At 31.3% G+C, this 18,142-nt stretch overlaps 1 protein-coding gene across 3 annotated transcripts in view; it reads left to right on the forward strand.

Annotated features, from left to right (window-relative positions):
• The window catches only part of LOC143075676 (cytochrome P450 4A4-like), a 23,373-nt gene extending 7,225 nt beyond the window's left edge, over positions 1 to 16,148 (forward strand). For all 3 annotated transcript variants that reach the window (XM_076251209.1, XM_076251208.1, XM_076251207.1), the window contains exons 2-13: positions 901 to 1,093; positions 2,204 to 2,405; positions 3,281 to 3,408; positions 3,751 to 3,875; positions 4,051 to 4,113; positions 7,167 to 7,290; positions 8,258 to 8,390; positions 9,129 to 9,252; positions 12,485 to 12,680; positions 13,529 to 13,611; positions 14,388 to 14,453; positions 15,105 to 16,148. In XM_076251209.1, coding sequence (XP_076107324.1) covers positions 929 to 1,093; positions 2,204 to 2,405; positions 3,281 to 3,408; positions 3,751 to 3,875; positions 4,051 to 4,113; positions 7,167 to 7,290; positions 8,258 to 8,390; positions 9,129 to 9,252; positions 12,485 to 12,680; positions 13,529 to 13,611; positions 14,388 to 14,453; positions 15,105 to 15,207 — 1,512 coding nt within the window. In that variant the 5' untranslated portion in view covers positions 901 to 928 and the 3' untranslated portion in view covers positions 15,208 to 16,148. The remainder of the gene's footprint in view (positions 1 to 900; positions 1,094 to 2,203; positions 2,406 to 3,280; positions 3,409 to 3,750; positions 3,876 to 4,050; positions 4,114 to 7,166; positions 7,291 to 8,257; positions 8,391 to 9,128; positions 9,253 to 12,484; positions 12,681 to 13,528; positions 13,612 to 14,387; positions 14,454 to 15,104) is intronic.
• The last annotated feature ends 1,994 nt before the right edge of the window (positions 16,149 to 18,142 follow it).

Below are 18,142 nucleotides of genomic sequence, written 5' to 3' on the forward strand. Positions count from 1 at the left end.
GTGACATCACAATGCATTGTTAGTAGTACAAAAACCAATGAGACACGGATATTTAAAGATATGCTGGTCTGGCCACCCTTAATAAGACAAAGTAATATAATTTGTAATGTAGACTTTCTTCTGTGATATATTGTGTCATTTTCCTGGGTATGTTTGTGTCTGATAATACTGACACAAAATTGGACTAGGATAGCCACTGTCAACAAAGCTAGCCAATAGTTCTAACAATCCTTTGATGTTTGTTCTTGTATTGTCATTGGTCATGTTGGTGATAGGTTGTATTAATCTACCAGTACATACATATAATACATGTGCATATGCCTTTGAAGAGAATGGACCATTGCCAGGAGTCTTTATGTTTTTGAAGTTTGTCATTCACCCTCATTGTTTAAAACTGATCATTAACATGATTAAGATATCAAAAATGAGGTAATGCTGATGAGACAACTTATATTAATCATTTGTTAATCCACCACCTGGAGATCTATAAGTTCAAGGATGATTGCTAACTTCTACTGTAATAATTCATGCATACCATACATCCTTCAAAAATGAGCAAAACCAATGTTGAAAAGGATGCTGGAATTTAACAAATTCAGGAAACAGCATGGTTTAACTTTAAGCTAATATAACATTAAACAACATGAACAGAGAACCATTATTGCAGAATTTAGCTACCAAAGACAATCATTCGGAGGACCACAGGCTTTTGAAATCCAGAAGGCACATAGTTCTGTCATGTCTGCAGTGGCTGGAAGTGCATACAATGTAGATCACAGTACATCTGCCTCATCTTATCTCTCTGGGTCAGATGATGAAATAATGTCAAGGCAAAAACTTGTATGATACACCATTGAACATGTTGAAAATAGATATACGTTTATACTGTCAAAATTTCAGATACATACAGTAAATAACTGGTGCTACCATGGCAGCTGTGTTGATGACGATAGCGATTGGTGTAGGTGTGTTGATTCTCACAGTTATCATTATAAACCTGATCAAGTTCTCAAAATGGCATGGTCACATGGTCAGGACACTGTCTCATTTCCCAGGACCGAAAGCACATTGGTTGTTTGGAAATGCACTCCAGGTATTTAAGCTTAAAAAAGATATTAACTGACAATAATTTATTCTAATTTTAAGAAATTAAATACACAAGTATAAAATTTGGAGATAGGGCATGATTGCCATTGATGCAACTATTCTATAAAAATTAATAGACTGCTCTTGAGTTTGTCCTTCACAAGAAAAAACTCGCCAATTATGCTCGCCTTTATGGCCTCATTTTCCAGAAAGAGCGGATTGCCTGTATCCCTGCACTATTAACAAGCACGTTATTGATTGTCATTGTGTAGGATAAAACTAGAAACAATGTTTGTTCTGTAGGTACTTAATCACAATTCCCTAATGACATCAATTCTGATTAACAATTAGGAGAATTCAATTTGCAGAATAATTTGTGCACTATAGCATTTTCCAACCACTAGCTCAACATGGGAACTGAAATGACAATGCCCCTAAATGCACGAATAATGTTCACTGACACCAAAGTTTTTGACGGAAATGCATCAAACTTGTAAGTTGTCGGTTGGACAAGGATGTTAAGAACTATATATGTCACTGTACAGTCTGTAACAATAAGGAATTCCATATCTTTGATAAGCTATAAATTTAAAGGCACCAAGACAACAAAATGTCCAGACAGGGACATTAAATAATGAAGCAGGGTTAAACATTTAAAGATGTGGGTATGATGCCAATGAAGATGGCAATCCAATGGTACAAAAATAAAATACAAATCAAAAGAAATTTAACAAAAGCTATCAAAGACATTATAACATTTTTTTGCTGGTAAATGTACATTAATTTGTACCTGTGTTGAAGAATTGAGAAAAGGGTAATTCAAAATTTCTGTAGTTTTCTTTTTCTAAGGCCTGTATAGACTATTTTCTTGGACATTACCTTTATTTTTTCAAACTATTACAGAAAGGGGAACGAAAAAGGCTTTTGGTTTCTGGGATATAAGGAGTAAAAAAGTAGGGATGTGGGATATAGTGGGGAAAAAGGTGGTATCTGGGAAAAAGAAGGGGAAAAAAATACATATACATGTATATGAAAAAACTACAAAAAAAAAATCCAGATTTGATAATGAGCTTCCTATGTCATCCACCTTATCACACCTAACACTCATTTTTTGAAGATTGAATCCTTTGATGGATTTTTCAAAAAGATGTATAAGGTATATGTGGAAGATAAAAGATGTAAAGCTTTCGTCTACTGGTTATTTGTTGTACGACCTTTACTGACCTTGACCCATCCAGACACTATAAAGATTGTAATGAAGTCAACTGCACCAAAGTCTAGAAAAGGGGCAGGAATTGCCTTTATGTTACCATGGATTGGTGAGTTATGCAAATGAGTTCATACAAGGGGCAGATAATTTGTGTATGTGTATACTATGAAGTCATTTATTTTTGTTGGTATAAATTTTTGTGTATTGAGGAAAACTTATATTTTCATGAATATTTGATTTCATGGTTTTTGGTTTTGCCAATCTCTGCATACAACATGTACAAAGCCTATAGAAAATTGTAATTTGTCGAACATTTGAATTTTGTTGTTCACCTATACACATGATACATGTACTCATGAAACTGACAACAATTGGTATCCAAGGAATAATAATGAATAAATCTGCAGTACCATTGTTGCATTTGCAATAATTTTGTAATAACTGGACAAGGTTCACAAAACAAAGTTCTCTTACACTGTGTCATGGATTGATAAATTCAGTTGGAAAAAAGGCAACCATACCTGATGACATTAATAAACTGTTGATCCCTATAAAATGTCTTCATTTAATGCATGATGTAAGCAACTCTGTAAAAATAAATAGTAGAAAAGATTTAACCATTATATAGGCTACAAGACATCTCAACTCTTATCTGTTAAATTTTCAAACTGAAATGAACATCACTCATTTGAATGTCTTTGATACAAAATTTTACATACTGTAAATAATGGTAAATTCAGAAATTAATGCAAGGTTTTTTAATTTTATTATTACGATAAATGGGACAGAGTTTTAAACGCATTAATATAAACTCGCATTTTGAAATATTTTATATGAATTAAACAGGATTTTTCTCAAAATCGTTAAAATTAAACACGCATTTAAGTCTAAAATGACAAAATGGCAATAATAAATGCACGCAATAATCTACCGTAACCAAAAGTTTAAAATTAAAAAATATGGTATCCTTATATTTATGGACAGGTGAAAGTTTACTGGTAGCAGATGGACCAAAGTGGGAAAGAAATAGAAGATTGTTAACACCAGCTTTTCATTTCTCCATTTTAAATGGGTACTTCAAAGTCTACAATGATGTGACAGATACATTATTAGTAAGGAATATTTCATATAACTTTATTATGTTAAATTTGTAAGTCAACATAAAAAAAACATTGAGTTTCTAAATCTGATGGCTGAAAAGTTTACTTTCTTTAGCTAGGGGAGCAAATGAACATGACAAATATTTGAAACTGACCTTTGAACACAAATTTTCTCAGTATAAAACACATCTGCCTCAAATTTAACTTATGATCTAAAGAGGAGACTAGGGTTTTATATCATGAAAATATTTATTTTTGAAAACTATAATATTATGTACATAATTGTCTTTAGATAAACATCAAAAGGTAAAATAATCAACTATGTAAGGTCTAATATTCTATTTTCTTTAACAGGTAAAGTTTGCAGAGGGAAGTAAGAATGGAAAATATGTGGAGGTGTTTCAATATTCAGGACTGGCTACATTAGATATCTTGTTACAGTGTGCTCTGTCATACAAAGGAAATATACAAGATGTAGGGTAAGAAATTATGTCAAAGAAATTAGTAAGATTCATCTTTAATTTGAAAGCATTTATAGGAAGTTATGTATTATTAGATTAAAAAGATAACAAATATGTGATATACAGGTACTAATGATTCCTATTTGTACATACATTTTGTATACTTTGTTAAAATTACATTTAATCTTTACAGTGAGAGCCATCCATATGTTAAAGCAGTTAAAAGAATGATTGAGCTTATGCTACATAGATGTCTGTAAGTTATGAAAAATATTCTGAACTAAAGTTATTTAGAATAGCTTGAAGCCTTTTAAAAATTGTTATTTGAATAAAAGAAGTTTTGATTCATGCTTGCATACTTTTCTTTCATCATGGTGTAAGAACATGTATGTGCAGTTTATGTTTGATTCCTCATTTGCTGCTTTTGAGAATCCCTGAAGACAAAATATGAGGACGATGTTCAGTCGCTTCAACACATTCAGTACGCTTAGTACCAATTGCAAATTGAATATAAAACTCATTTGTGCAAATAAATGTTAAAGGTTAAAGGTAAGGATCATGATTTGACTCACTTGAAACAAAATCATTCATATGTGGCGTAATCAATTCCATCTAAGATTTGATGGTCAGTTCTTAATCAGTTTAATGATCTTTCATCTTGTTTAATGTGACACTTTATACGATACATTAGTTGCACAGTTGAACTGCAATAGCATTTACAAGTTTATCCAAATAATCTAAGACCATTAATCAATGCCTTACATAAATTAAGAACATGTTTATAGCTCGATCTTGTAAGAAACTTTATGTATTGGTCAGAGATATTAGAGTAGTAGCTTGAAGTAACATGTTGTTTTATATAGCTGGAATTTAGTAACGTTTTGTATTGGAAGTTATAATTGTGAACCTTCAAATATATTATATATATACATGTACTTTTATAAGATTAAACATGTGAACATTAAGGAGACTTAGTTCAATTCTAACAGTGACTTTATGGTGGCATATATACAATAGCTAGTTCCCTATGTTAACGGGCAACATGGATTACGATCCCGGATACGTAGATCCGAAATAATGACATAGTTCTAAAACACACACAAGAAAGCCCCGTGATATCTGGTGGAGGTACCCGTGGTTAACTATATCAGTTACCGGAGTTATGATGTCTGCGAAATCTGGACGAATTAGCAAAGGCATGGCGTCTTTGGAAAGCATAAACATTTTTTGGATTTATTCAATTGAAACTAGCAGTGCTGTTATGATCAAATTAGACGAGAGATAGAAATAGGATAACTTTGTATATGGCATAATGTAATTAAGTGACTTGCTGTAAATATTTGTGAACTTTTGTGTCAGCCTTTTTGTTTCTTTGTTTTTTTGGATACACTTTTTACCAAACATGAATGTTAACGTTTATACGCGAGAGTATTCAGTATTATATTGATGAACATTGGAGAAGACGCTGGAGAACAATTTCGATGACTAGAAACCTGAGATGACTCTGAGTTGTGTGTTGGTGACAATGTATATATGTAAATACCAGTATGGACTGGCGAATCTGTCGATCCATAACCAGCAACCTATCTGCAGAGACCGTGAGAAATGAAGGAAAATGGCACCCCTGTTGAAAGATTAGAAGAAGTGGTTCCGCAAGTTCAAACCGAAGAAGTCATGCATGTGGACAATATTTTCATTTTTGTAAATAACTTTAGTTTTCATAAATGTTTTTATCCATTCAGAATGTTTTATGCCTAGGTTTAGTTTTTTATTGTATATTTTTTTTGCATTTTATTTTGTATTACACATGTTTGATTAAGCTAATTTTTAATCTCTTGTTATTACGAGAGTGGGCGTATTGGGTGTAGTTAAGTTAACCGAGAAGGGTTGCTTATACTAGTTGGAGGTTCATGGGAGTGTCCATGTGAAGATGATTTACAGTGTTGGTAGTTCTATGGTGATATGGTCACATAGAAGTGAAAATTGCAGCTAATTAGTGCTGATTTTCTGAATTGGATTGCCCAGAAATAATGATTAGTTGATTTTAATTGATGCTTTTAATTATTTTATCATTTCGTTTACGCTTGGATTAACGGTCAAAATTCCGGAAAGACCTTACCATAATGTATTTGAATAGATTTATAATTGTCAAACTTGTGTGTATTATATTTTTTATGATTTTTGTTTAGTGCCTCTTTTGTAGTTATAAATATCAAGAGTTTGAAGTTGAAAGGATAATTGTAAATTTAGATTTTAAGTAATCTTTTTGCAAGTTTTCCACAACTATTCACTACGTAAATTGATAAATTACATGGTATAGCAATTATCATTATTTTTTTATTATTATTAGTTTAGATTTTTTTAAGTAGTTTTAGTAAAAGAAAATTTTTATTTTTTAATGTTCACATTGCCTCCCCCTATTTTTTACTTATATAATATTTTTGGTATGATTTTTTTTAATTCGAGTGAAAACTAATTTTGTTTAGCGGGGAGTGATGTGGCGTAATCAATTCCATCTAAGATTTGATAGTCAGTTCTTAATCAGTTTAATGATCTTTCATCTTGTTTAATGTGACACTTTATACGATACATTAGTTGCACAGTTGAACTGCAATAGCATTTACAAGTTTATCCAAATAATCTAAGACCATTAATCAATGCCTTACATAAATTAAGAACATGTTTATAGCTCGATCTTGTGAGAAACTTTATGTATTGGTCAGAGATATTAGAGTAGTAGCTTGAAGTAACATGTTGTTTTATATAGCTGGAATTTAGTAACTTTTGTATTGGAAGTTATAATTGTGAACCTTCAAATATATTATATATATACATGTACTTTTATAAGATTAAACATGTGAACATTAAGGAGACTTAGTTCAATTCTAACAGTGACTTTATGGTGGCATATATACAATAGCTAGTTCCCTATGTTAACGGGCAACATGGATTACGATCCCGGATACGTAGATCCGAAATAATGACATAGTTCTAAAACACACACAAGAAAGCCCCGTGATACATATTTGTTGGGTGAGAAAGGAAAGTTAATAATTGGGTGCCCAAAAAGTAACAACTTTCATTTGGAATAATTCATTGCACTGTATTGGCACCAACATTTACTTTGTTTGTCCATACATGTACTGAAATTAATCATTAGAATGGATGCCACTTGATTTCAATACAATATTATAGCCATTCATGCAGTATCTTACAACATAACACATGCTTAATTTGAATTATTTTGGCTTTGATATATTGATTTCAAACTTTTATATGTAACTGACAAGTAATGCCTTTATTTTGTAGAAACATTAATTTGTATCCAGAATTTCTATTCAAGCTATCACCTAGTGGTAAAGAATTTTTCAAGCTCTGTGATTATGTTCATGAGTTTTCAGAAGATATTATTTTGAAGAGAAAAGATGATTTGGTATGATATATTATATCAATTATAAACCGTTTTCACTAGAATTTTATTCAAATGGTGTGAAATAATACCTTTATATCCTTTATTAAGGATGTTCGCTGCTCAGTTTCAAAATAAATAACTTTTTATAAAGCTAGTATGTATTGATAGGGAATAAATTGAGAAATCAAAAAAGCCAAAAAAATATTGGGGTCAATGTGCTTGTTTTCGAGATATTAGCCATTAGAATTTTGGCGGGAAGATGTTCTCTCTTGATTTTTCATAGCTTTATCATTGACCAGTTAAAGTTCTCAAATACTATTAAAAAATAAATAAAATTTTATAAGACTTTTACAAATGACTTGTAATTATACATGTAAAAGATTTACAAAAAGAAAAATGGGGGTTCATTGGGAATTTTTTTTAATGCATTCAAATGGATAAAACCAGAGGATTCCGAAATTATGACAAAAATTCCAAAACATGACCAGCAGACATCCTTAAAACAGTTTTAAGATGTTGATACTATTGTTTTGAAAATCAAATATAGATGATACTTTGAAACCTTATTTGTATATCCAAGATTGCATACATTCATCACATATTCTGTATCTAAGCCCTATTTGTAATACCTCTGGAATGATCATGCCTTAATCGATATACAACATATATGATATAGTGAACAATAAATGATACTATGTCATTCATAAGGTACCCATTTATAAATATACTGGTATCAGACAATCTGCAGATCAAATTTTGTTATGTAAAATGGAGAATATTCATAGTATTTTTATTTGTTCTTGTATGTGACAGTTAATATGGGTAAATCAATTTGTGCTACATTTTGTCATGTTTTTTATAAATCAAAATTAAACAAACAAAAAAATAAAAACAAAGCTTATACCTGAAATGAAAATCCCATTGGTTGAGTATTTCATTTTTTTTTTCTTTAATTATTTCACCTTATTATAACTTAATACTTTTATAGAAGGACGGTTCCGAAACAAAGAAGAAAAGACAGTTGGATTTTCTGGATATTTTGTTAACAGCGAGAGATGAATCTGGTAAAGGATTAACTAATGAAGAGATTAGATCTGAGGTGGATACATTTATGTTTGCTGGTAAAGTATTATGTTTAGAATTATAGATATAAGAAGATGTGGTATGAGTGTCAATAAGACAACTCTCAATCTAATTTGCAATTTGTAAAAGTAAACCATTATAGGTTAAAGTACGGTTTTCAACACAGAGCCTTGGCTCACACAGAACAGCAAGCTATACATTTACTTGATTGAATATCCAGCATTTTATATGTTAGTCGATGTATTCCAATCGTGTATCAGATGTTTTGAATTCTGTATGTCCTAAGTCTACAAACTTAAATGTAAAGAAATCAAGAGTCCTGATCCTAAATGACCCCTGAAAATAGTTCTTTTAAACACCTGAGTTCTAACCTTTGATTTTCACAGCATGACCTTTGAGTTGTTAGTTCCATAAGTCCTGAACCTTTTTGATTTAGGATTAATTTTGAACCTCTGCTGTATGCATTTTATCTATGTATCAAAATTCAATGAACTTATGTAATGTAAACCTTTTTTAGTAGTTTCATGTTATTTTAAGAAAGATATTGTATGTTAACTTAATACTGTTTATAAAGTTAAAATGATAATAAAAGTTGATGAAACAGAATCAGATTAATGAATAATATCTACAGTTTTAAACCTATTAAGTCAGATTCTTCCATTATTCATCTAGTATGTGCTCAGCTCTTGATGGTTATTTTTGAATAGCTCCGTCTATTTGTTAACATCTAATTTTTACACTCATGAAATGATGATTTGTCTCGTCATGAAATAAAGGTCACGACACAACATCCAGTGTATTGAGCTGGAGTATATACAGTTTAGGCAAACACAAAGATATACAGGACAAAGTTTATGAAGAGGTCAGAGGGGTCATTGGGGATAAACAGTATGTTGATTGGTAAGTAAAAGGCTTAATTAATTGATAATGATGATGGATGTTTGCTTAACATCCAGCGGAAAATTGATATGCATATTCATGACGAGAACATGTTAATGTAATATAAATATTAACCCTGTTTTTAAGTAGACCAACATGCTAGCTCACAAGGTAACAGTCTGTAGGAAGACTACATTTTTATGCCCCATTTATTATGCCCCATTTATGGGCATTATGTTTTCTGGTCTGTGCGTCCGTTCGTCCGTTCGTTCGTTCGTTCGTCCGTTCGTTCGTTCGTCCGTCTGTCCCGCTTCAGGTTAAAGTTTTTGGTCGAGGTAGTTTTTGATGAAGTTGAAGTCTAATCAACTTGAAACTTAGTACATATGTTCTGTATGATATGATCTTTCTAATTTTAATTCCAAATTAGAGATTTAACCCCATTTTCACGGTCCACTGAACATAGAAAATGATAGTGCGGATGGGGCATCCGTGTACTGGGGACACATTCTTGTTATTGTATGTCTTGTCACCTTACCAGAACACAATATTTTGACTCAGATGCTGACTAGCCTTTGCTCTTACTCCTTAATGCCACGTGATAATAATAGAAGCAGCAAATACCAATTTAAAAATCTTTGGTTTGACCCGGCCAGGATTTGAACCCATGACCTCCTGCACTCACCTACAGTCAAGGCGAATTGAAGTATAACCTTTCTGAATATATTGATACTTATGGTTTGGAATAAAATAATGATAAGCTGTTTCCTTTGTATTTAAACCTTTCTATAATTTTATGAAAGAAGCTTGTGGTATGCCACATTTGTTAATGTAATGGCTAATAAATTTGTTTTGTAAACACTATTATGAAGTGTTTACAAATGTTAATTATACCCCTGCTTTGAAAAAAGGGGGGTATACTGTTTTACCTCTGTATGTCCGTCAGTCCGTCCGTCAGTCCATCAGTCCATCCCTTCCATGAATATTTTTCGTTTCATTTTTGTCAGGAAATACAAGGATTTCTGAAATGTGGTTCCAGGGTTTATATAAGTCTGCTATACCATTTGATGGGTTATCAGATTCATCACTCGACAACTTCCTGTTTACCGAACACTTGTATTATTTAACACATGATAACCAAGTTGAAAATTTTCGTCATGTTTTTCTTAGGAACTACAATAAAAGGATTGCTGAAATTTGGTTTCAGGATTTATGCAAATCAGCTATACCGTGTGATGCGTTTTCAGATTTAACACTCAACAACTTCCTGTATACCAAACACTTGCATATTTTTAAAATATTAAAATTATCCACTTGCCGCGGGGGTATCATCAGTGAGCAGTAGCTTGCAGTTTCACTTGTTTAGAAAATAAGAGGATGTAGTTTTCTATTATCAGAAACTTATTTATCCATTTAGATATAAAAACCAAAAGAAAAGAAAGCCCTGAGAGAATAGAATGAACTCTTTAAACAGAGTTAAATAGTTAGATGCCTAGACAAGGTTAAGAAATGTGGATATTAACTAAACAGCCTAGTTCTTTGCCTCCAGTGTTCTCCCCAGGCCGACGCTATATTTTTTCACCGTGATGCTTTAATAATTCCCGCGACGCTATAATTATTTTGAAGATGCTATTTTACTTGTCCTCAATTTTGAACTTTCATCTATTATCGATTATGATCATAAAAATTATATCACCTTTAATTGTAATCCCTTTAAGTCGGACACTAAAGGCAATTAAGAGATTAAATAGCTAGTTGTTAATTGCCCTCAGGGTGATAACTGTTTGGATGCGAATATCCCAAGCTGACACTTGTGACATGACTAATACCACGTGTCTGCAATCACCAATTTCGACATGGAAAAATGCAATCACAAAACAATTCGAAATCTATGTTTTGTATTACGAAATTTCAAAGATTGAAACGTTTTTTTCTTTTTAAAAGATCCTTTATTTGTGCAACTCTCCAAAAATTACTTTTTTTCTCTTCCGGTAATACGAGAGCAAGAATTTTGGTTTAGAGCTAAAATAAGTCTAATACTTCTTTAAAAAGTTATAATAATTGGCTTAAGTTTATGTTTAATCCATTTAATGCATTAAAAGCGTCTTATTCATTCACAATCTCTTGTCAAACAATGTTTATTCTCGGACTCATTTTCGCAAATTTTTCTACGGCCGCCATTGCACATTTTTGTGTAAACTGCGGATAGGAACCGGACCAGAATGACAAAAATCCGCATTTTCACGATAATGACAACAGATGGACAGTAGACAGAAAAAATGTTCCAAGAGAGAAAACTACGCATTAACAGACTATTTGTTAGATAACTTTGTTAAAAATACATATCATTTTGATGTAAAGATAAGAAACAACTGGGACTAATTCATTGAGTGCCATGAAACAATGAATTTAATAAACATGATAAAAGAAGTTTTTAAATTGATTTTTTTTTGCTACTTTTGCTACTTTATCTTTACTTAATATAATATAAAAAATAGTTAATTTTGTGTACTAGATATTGAGTTTTGTATATATACAGGTTGCACTATAATGAACCATTCATTCATTTGACTTATTGTTGGGTAACTGAAACCACATATTTATTTTTGTTTGGCACAAAAGGAAAAAAACAATTCTGTAACTATAAATGAATAAAGAAAACATCAACTGAAACAACTGTTTTTGTGGTTATAGTTTAATTGTATTCTCAGTTATGAATTGAACAATATAAACTAAAACATATAAAGGAAATAGAGCATCAACGCGACGCGACAAATGACATTAAAAAAAATACAGTTATTTTTTTTTACGCAAAATGTGATGCTATCCAAAATTTCTGGGGAGAACACTGGCCTCTATCCTAGTTGACTTAATATTTGCCTGAGTCTAAAAATGATTCATTGTAGATATCTTTCGAAGCCGAACTTAAAAGAAATCATACAGTATTTAAACAACTACTAAAAATAATAACATCTGCTAAAAAAGGATATGAATTTGATCGTTGTCCATTAAAATACATCATAATGAGCAATACTGGTTTAATTATGTGCAAAATCTAGTTTTCTCCACTTGATTGTTTGAGGTAAGCTCCTTTTTGGTCAAATTTCATATAATTAGAAATGTTATCATGTCCCATCAGTTACAATATATTGAAAGTTGACTGTGTACATATCATTCAACAAAAAATGTCATATTTTTTTCATCTTATATTCATCATGTTTGATTTTTTTTAAATCTTTCAAATATTTTATTTCAGTGAAGACATATCTAAAATGAAATATTTGAGTTGTTTCCTCAAGGAGGTAATGAGACATCATACACCAGTACCTGTTATCAGTAGAATGCTAGATGAGCCATGTGTTATTGAAGGTGTAGAGATACCTAAAGGAAGTTTTATAGATATGGCTATCTATCATGCTCATCACCATCCTGATGTATGGGAGGACCCATGGGTAAGTCTACAAATTAGGTGCTTCGAAGGTGTTTCCCAATGTCAAATCAAGGTCAAAAACAATTTTTTTTTTAGAATTACTTCTGAAAGGAGGGTAAAAATTGTGTATTGACAGGGTTGACAAATCCAGCTATTTTTTCCTGTCAATGGAATCCACACTCATAGACTTAAATAAGATGTACTACTAGGGGTTCATTATTACTCGTTGGAAAAACAATGTTTATGGATCTCATGGGTACAGGTGAACCAAGAAATTAACTGTTCAATGACTAACAATGTTTTTATAGGTTTGAATGCAGACTTTGGGAAAACAAGAAATAAACTATTCATGAAAATGTTTCCTTTCCTAAGTACACTAAAATTGGTAACAACGAAAATAGTGAATCCACAGTATAAGGGACAGGTTTAGAATGTAATATGTTCAATATGAAAAATCAGCTGTTGTTAATTGGATATAAGATTTAACAAGAGATATTTCATTAGATTGAATACAAATCCTATTATGTTTAAAAGATATAGGAAGATGTGGTATGAGTGTCAATGAGACAACTCTTCATCCAAGTAACAATTTAAAGTAAAGTTATACAATTTTCTAGCTAAGATACATTATACATTACCAAATATCCAGAAACTTTATGACATATTATTTAATATCAGATATAAAATTTGACAAGAGCATGTTTATGTGTCATTCTTTTTTTTACAGTTGTTAAACAAGCAATCCATGAATATAATTTGAAATTGTATAATTAAATGAAGCACCTTTTCACATTCTTTAGTCCTTTCAAACTTTTCTTATCTATAAAGCAAATACTGATAAGTTAGAATACTATTTGTTTTCAATTCTAGGAGTTTAAACCAGAGAGATTTGAGGGAGACAAACATCATGATATGGATCCATATAGTTTAACTCCATTTTCAGCTGGACCAAGGTAAATGTGAAGTATCTCCCCTGAAATGTAAAACAATTAACGAGACAAATATCGCAAGATTTTAATTCAGACAGACTTCCTAGGTAGATTCTTATAGTTGTACTCTATTTCTGCTTGACAAAGATAAATTTGAGTTATCTCCCCTGAAATGTAAAACAATTAAGGAGAGACAAATATCGTAAGATTTTAATTGAGACAGATTCCTAGGTAGATTCTTAAAGTTGTACTCTATTTTCTGCTTGAAAAATGTAAATTTGTGTTGTCTCCCCTTTCCTACAGAAACTTTCAATCCAGAAAGACTTCGTCAGTTGATCCTTATAACTTTACTCAATTTTCTGCTTGACCAAGGTAACTATTAATTATCTCTAATTATGCAGGAAGACTAATTGAAACAAACACAGTTGATCCTTATAGTTTTACTCCATTTTCTGGTTGATTGAGATGAACATAAATTATCTCCCCTATAATGCAGAGGATCCTAATAGGTTTACTCCATTTTCAGTTGGACCATGGTAAATACAAATTATCCACCATAAATTAGTGGATAAATACAGATGATAAAAGTCAATGAAAAGGACTTTTATAATTGTATTCCTTTCATGGAGAAGAATGAAGATAATTATGAATGTCAGCAGTTTGAAAGAGACAAAAAGCATTTCAATTTACTAATTTTCTGAACTACTACAGTATTTATTAATAAGGAGAAAACATCAATTATTCAGCTTTTGACTTTATTCAATTTTCCACCCAGGCAATGTGAATATTTTTTATTTCAGAAATTGTATTGGCCAAGCATTTGCACAAAATGAAGAAAAGGTCCTAATTGCTAGACTAGTCAATAGGTAATATTGTTGTATTTTAGAATAAAAAATTTTTGGGCAAAAATTAAAAGATGTAAAATAAGGAGATCTGGTTTGATTGCCAATGAGACAACCATTAACCAAAGTTCAAATGAAGCACATGTAAGCAACAGTAGGCAAAATGATTTTTTTCAAAGATGATCAAAAACCCATACTGTATAGTTGACTTTAAAAGGCCCAAACATGAAAAATAAGAAAGACATAAATTGAGAAAAACTAACAACCTAAATTATATATGAAAAAACAAGTTACAAAAAGAAATAGGCTAGGCATGAAATAATGTCAACCACTAAACTACAGGCTCATGACTTGGGACTGGCACATAATGAATGTGGTTAAACATGTTTGAAGGCCCAACCCTTGTCATGAATTGTTTTCTTTGGAACTTACTGCATTCATTGATTTACAGTAATAAATGTGCTTTGTTTGTGTTTTAATATTTGTAACTTTAACTGGAAAATAATTTTTATTAACACATTGCTTTATTGTTGTTAGACCTTTATCAGGATGTATGCCAAATATTGCATTTACTATTTGAGAATTTTTAGAAGCTGTCTTTTGCATGGTTGAGATATTATATTTATGTATGTTTTTATCTAACAATTTTGACATAACAATATATTTTTTTTTCAGATTTGAGATAACTGTAGATCCAGATCATGACGTAGAACATTTTATCGAGGTTGTGATGAGAGCCAAAAATGGTATTATGGCCTGCTTTAAAGAAAGGACTTAACCTCCATCAAGTTCACATTTACATCATATGATTGACAATGTTAGATTACTGATATCCATAATATCTGTCTTATATTTGAAATTAACTAGACAGTTCAATTATAGATTAAGTATATAACTATACAATGGTATATGAACTCATACAGTTGTATCTCATTATGATAATACGATAGTCAGGGTTGCATTGAAACCTTGGATGAATTAAGTTTTATTGCTAGATCTTGCAAAAGAATTGTTCACATGAATTTGGTTATACCCTACTACTGAGTGGATGGACATATAATGTTACACATATCCTCCCTTCCATCATTTTTTTTAGTGTTTTTCCATCAATCAGGCAACTCGAATGATTGCCTTAATATGTTATACCCATGAACATGATGGATGCTAGTGAGTTGCAAATATGGACTGGAATATAAACATGCTGATATGATAATTTAAGGTTAATAGTAAGGTTAAAACCATGATTTAACCCCAGTTTGAAGATGACCAAAACACAGAATAATTCAAACAGTAGTGTCTTGTCTTTTGGTCCTCAATATATAAGTATTCATTGTGAGTCTATGTTTGCAAATCCCTCGGATAAAGTTTAGCATTGTCAGTTTTAGCTCTTCTGCTTTTGCACTTTGTTTTTGTCAGTTTTAGCTGTTCTCCTTTAACACTTTTTTATGTTGTACTATATTTTATATGTTTAGGTTTTCAAATTTTAAGTCTGTACCATGCATGGTTATGTTTGTGTTATAAAAACATATTTTGTACAGATGAAATTTATATTAACGTTTTTGCTTTTTGTAAAAGCATGCATTCTCTTACTGTTTTGCATTTTTATCTTTTGTATTTTAGGTTTTTTTAAGGGGTTTTGTATTGATAAGAGGTTGTTGACAATAATATATACCAGTATGTTTAAATTGTTTGCAGATTTTTTAAAGATATTTTCATTTTCTATCCTGTATTGTTTCATATTTTGTAATGCCAAGGCCTTTCAAAGTTACAGTAAGGGTTTCACACATTGTTGAAAGTTAAACCTTGATAATGGCATGATGTACTACTTCTTCAATACAAAATCAAGGAGTCTACCAAAAGGACGTATATGGCTAAGCAGCTGCTGTGTTAATACCAAGGATCATATGGAAATAAGTATATAAACTCATCATAGATACCAGGACTAAATTTAGTGTATACGCCAGACGCGCGTTTCGTCTACAAAAGACTCATCAGTGACACTCGAATCCAAAAAAGTTAAAAATGCCAAATAAAGTACGAAGTTGAAGAGCATTGAGAACCAAAATTCCTAAAAGTTTTGCCAAATACAGCTAAGTTAATCTATGCCTGTTGTAGAAAAGCCTTAGTATTTCAAAAAAATCAAAAATTAGGAATATTGGTGGTTGTCACCAAGGAGAAGAAAAAACTTATGCAGTTGTACAACAGAGATATTACTGGCCAAATATTATATCCTTGTTATTCGAGTATACATCTACATAGTGTATGTATTTTATTGTCTCCATCCATTTTTATTCGTGATCAACTCAATATGCTACTAATGTCCAAGTTTTGTGTTTGAATTTAATTGTCCAAGCTAATTGCAAATTCAATTGCATCTACTCACAAAACAATTGTTCTATTAAAGTGTGGAAATACTAAAATTGGAGCTGGCACAAAACCGTTTTTTAATGACTTTTTGACAATTTTGTGTCCAGATAAAATTGTCATTTTCTATGGTAATGAGTAAGTTAAGTATTATTTTTAGTAATTATATAACACATTTCTCGCAATAACTGCATTATTCTTAGAAACTGCCAGTTGGTATATTTGTTTTGTTTTTATTGGTATTGGATATGATTGTGCACCAGGGTTTCTTTCAGGATTAACTTTAAATCATTTTTTTGGACAAAACAAACTTCAGCTTAATTAATGTACTTTCTTAGAAAATGAAATTTTTGCTGGGTTTTGGAAATATTTGCTTGTTGTAATTTATCAAAGACCAATTGTAAATGATTTAAATGCACACACAATTTTACTGAAAATCAAAATGTAATTTGTATAAACTGAAGCTACTGTCCAGTTCAATTCGTTTAAAACCTTTGTCAGGAGTATTTGAAAGGCATATGGTGCATTTATTAATCCAAAGCTTTTTCTTTTGAATTGGTAATAGTGACTTAAGTTTTAGCAGTATCACTCAGATTTCAATTCTCAAGGCTAAATAAGTATTTTTTTAGGCTAAATACAACTTTAGACGTCAAGGTAGAATTGTAATCTGAGTAATACTGGTGAAACTCAAGTCACTATATAATAACTTGGGTGGTAATTAATTCAGATTAATGTTGTTTCTGGGTCAAGACGTATGTACACTAATCAACCTAAAGAATCAAGCACTAAATCATGACAGCTTTGGAATATATTTAAAGCAACAATAATAAAGTCATCATCAACCCATAGAAAAAGTTTTACTCTTAATGCCTTTTTTAGTATGCAATACAGCAAACATAAAATCTTATTCTGCACCCTTTTTTACTTTTTTTTATGGCTCTATTATATCATTTTTTAACTCTATATCAATCTGTTTTCTGTAGCCAACGGGCAAAGGGCGAAGTGAGCTTTTCTCATCACTTGTTGTCTGTCGTCTGTCATAGCTGTTAACTTTTTACATTTTGAATTTTGAACTTCTGTTAGAAAGCCATTGCATGGATTGAACCCAAACATGACATAAATGTTCTTTATGATGTGCTGACCAAGTGTTGTTACTTTGTAGTTGATCCATCATCCAAGATGGCTGCCAGTAGAGGACTTAGTTTAACATATAGGAACCTATAGGAAATACATACAAATGTCTTCTTTTAGAGAACCACTGAATGGAATGTTACCAACCATGGCAGGAATGTTCCTTATGAGGTGCTGACCAATCTTGTTACTTTGTAGCCGATCCATCATCCAAGATG

This window comes from Mytilus galloprovincialis, chromosome 5, assembly GCF_965363235.1.
Source record: "Mytilus galloprovincialis chromosome 5, xbMytGall1.hap1.1, whole genome shotgun sequence".
Classification (NCBI taxonomy): Eukaryota; Metazoa; Mollusca; class Bivalvia; order Mytilida; family Mytilidae; genus Mytilus; species Mytilus galloprovincialis.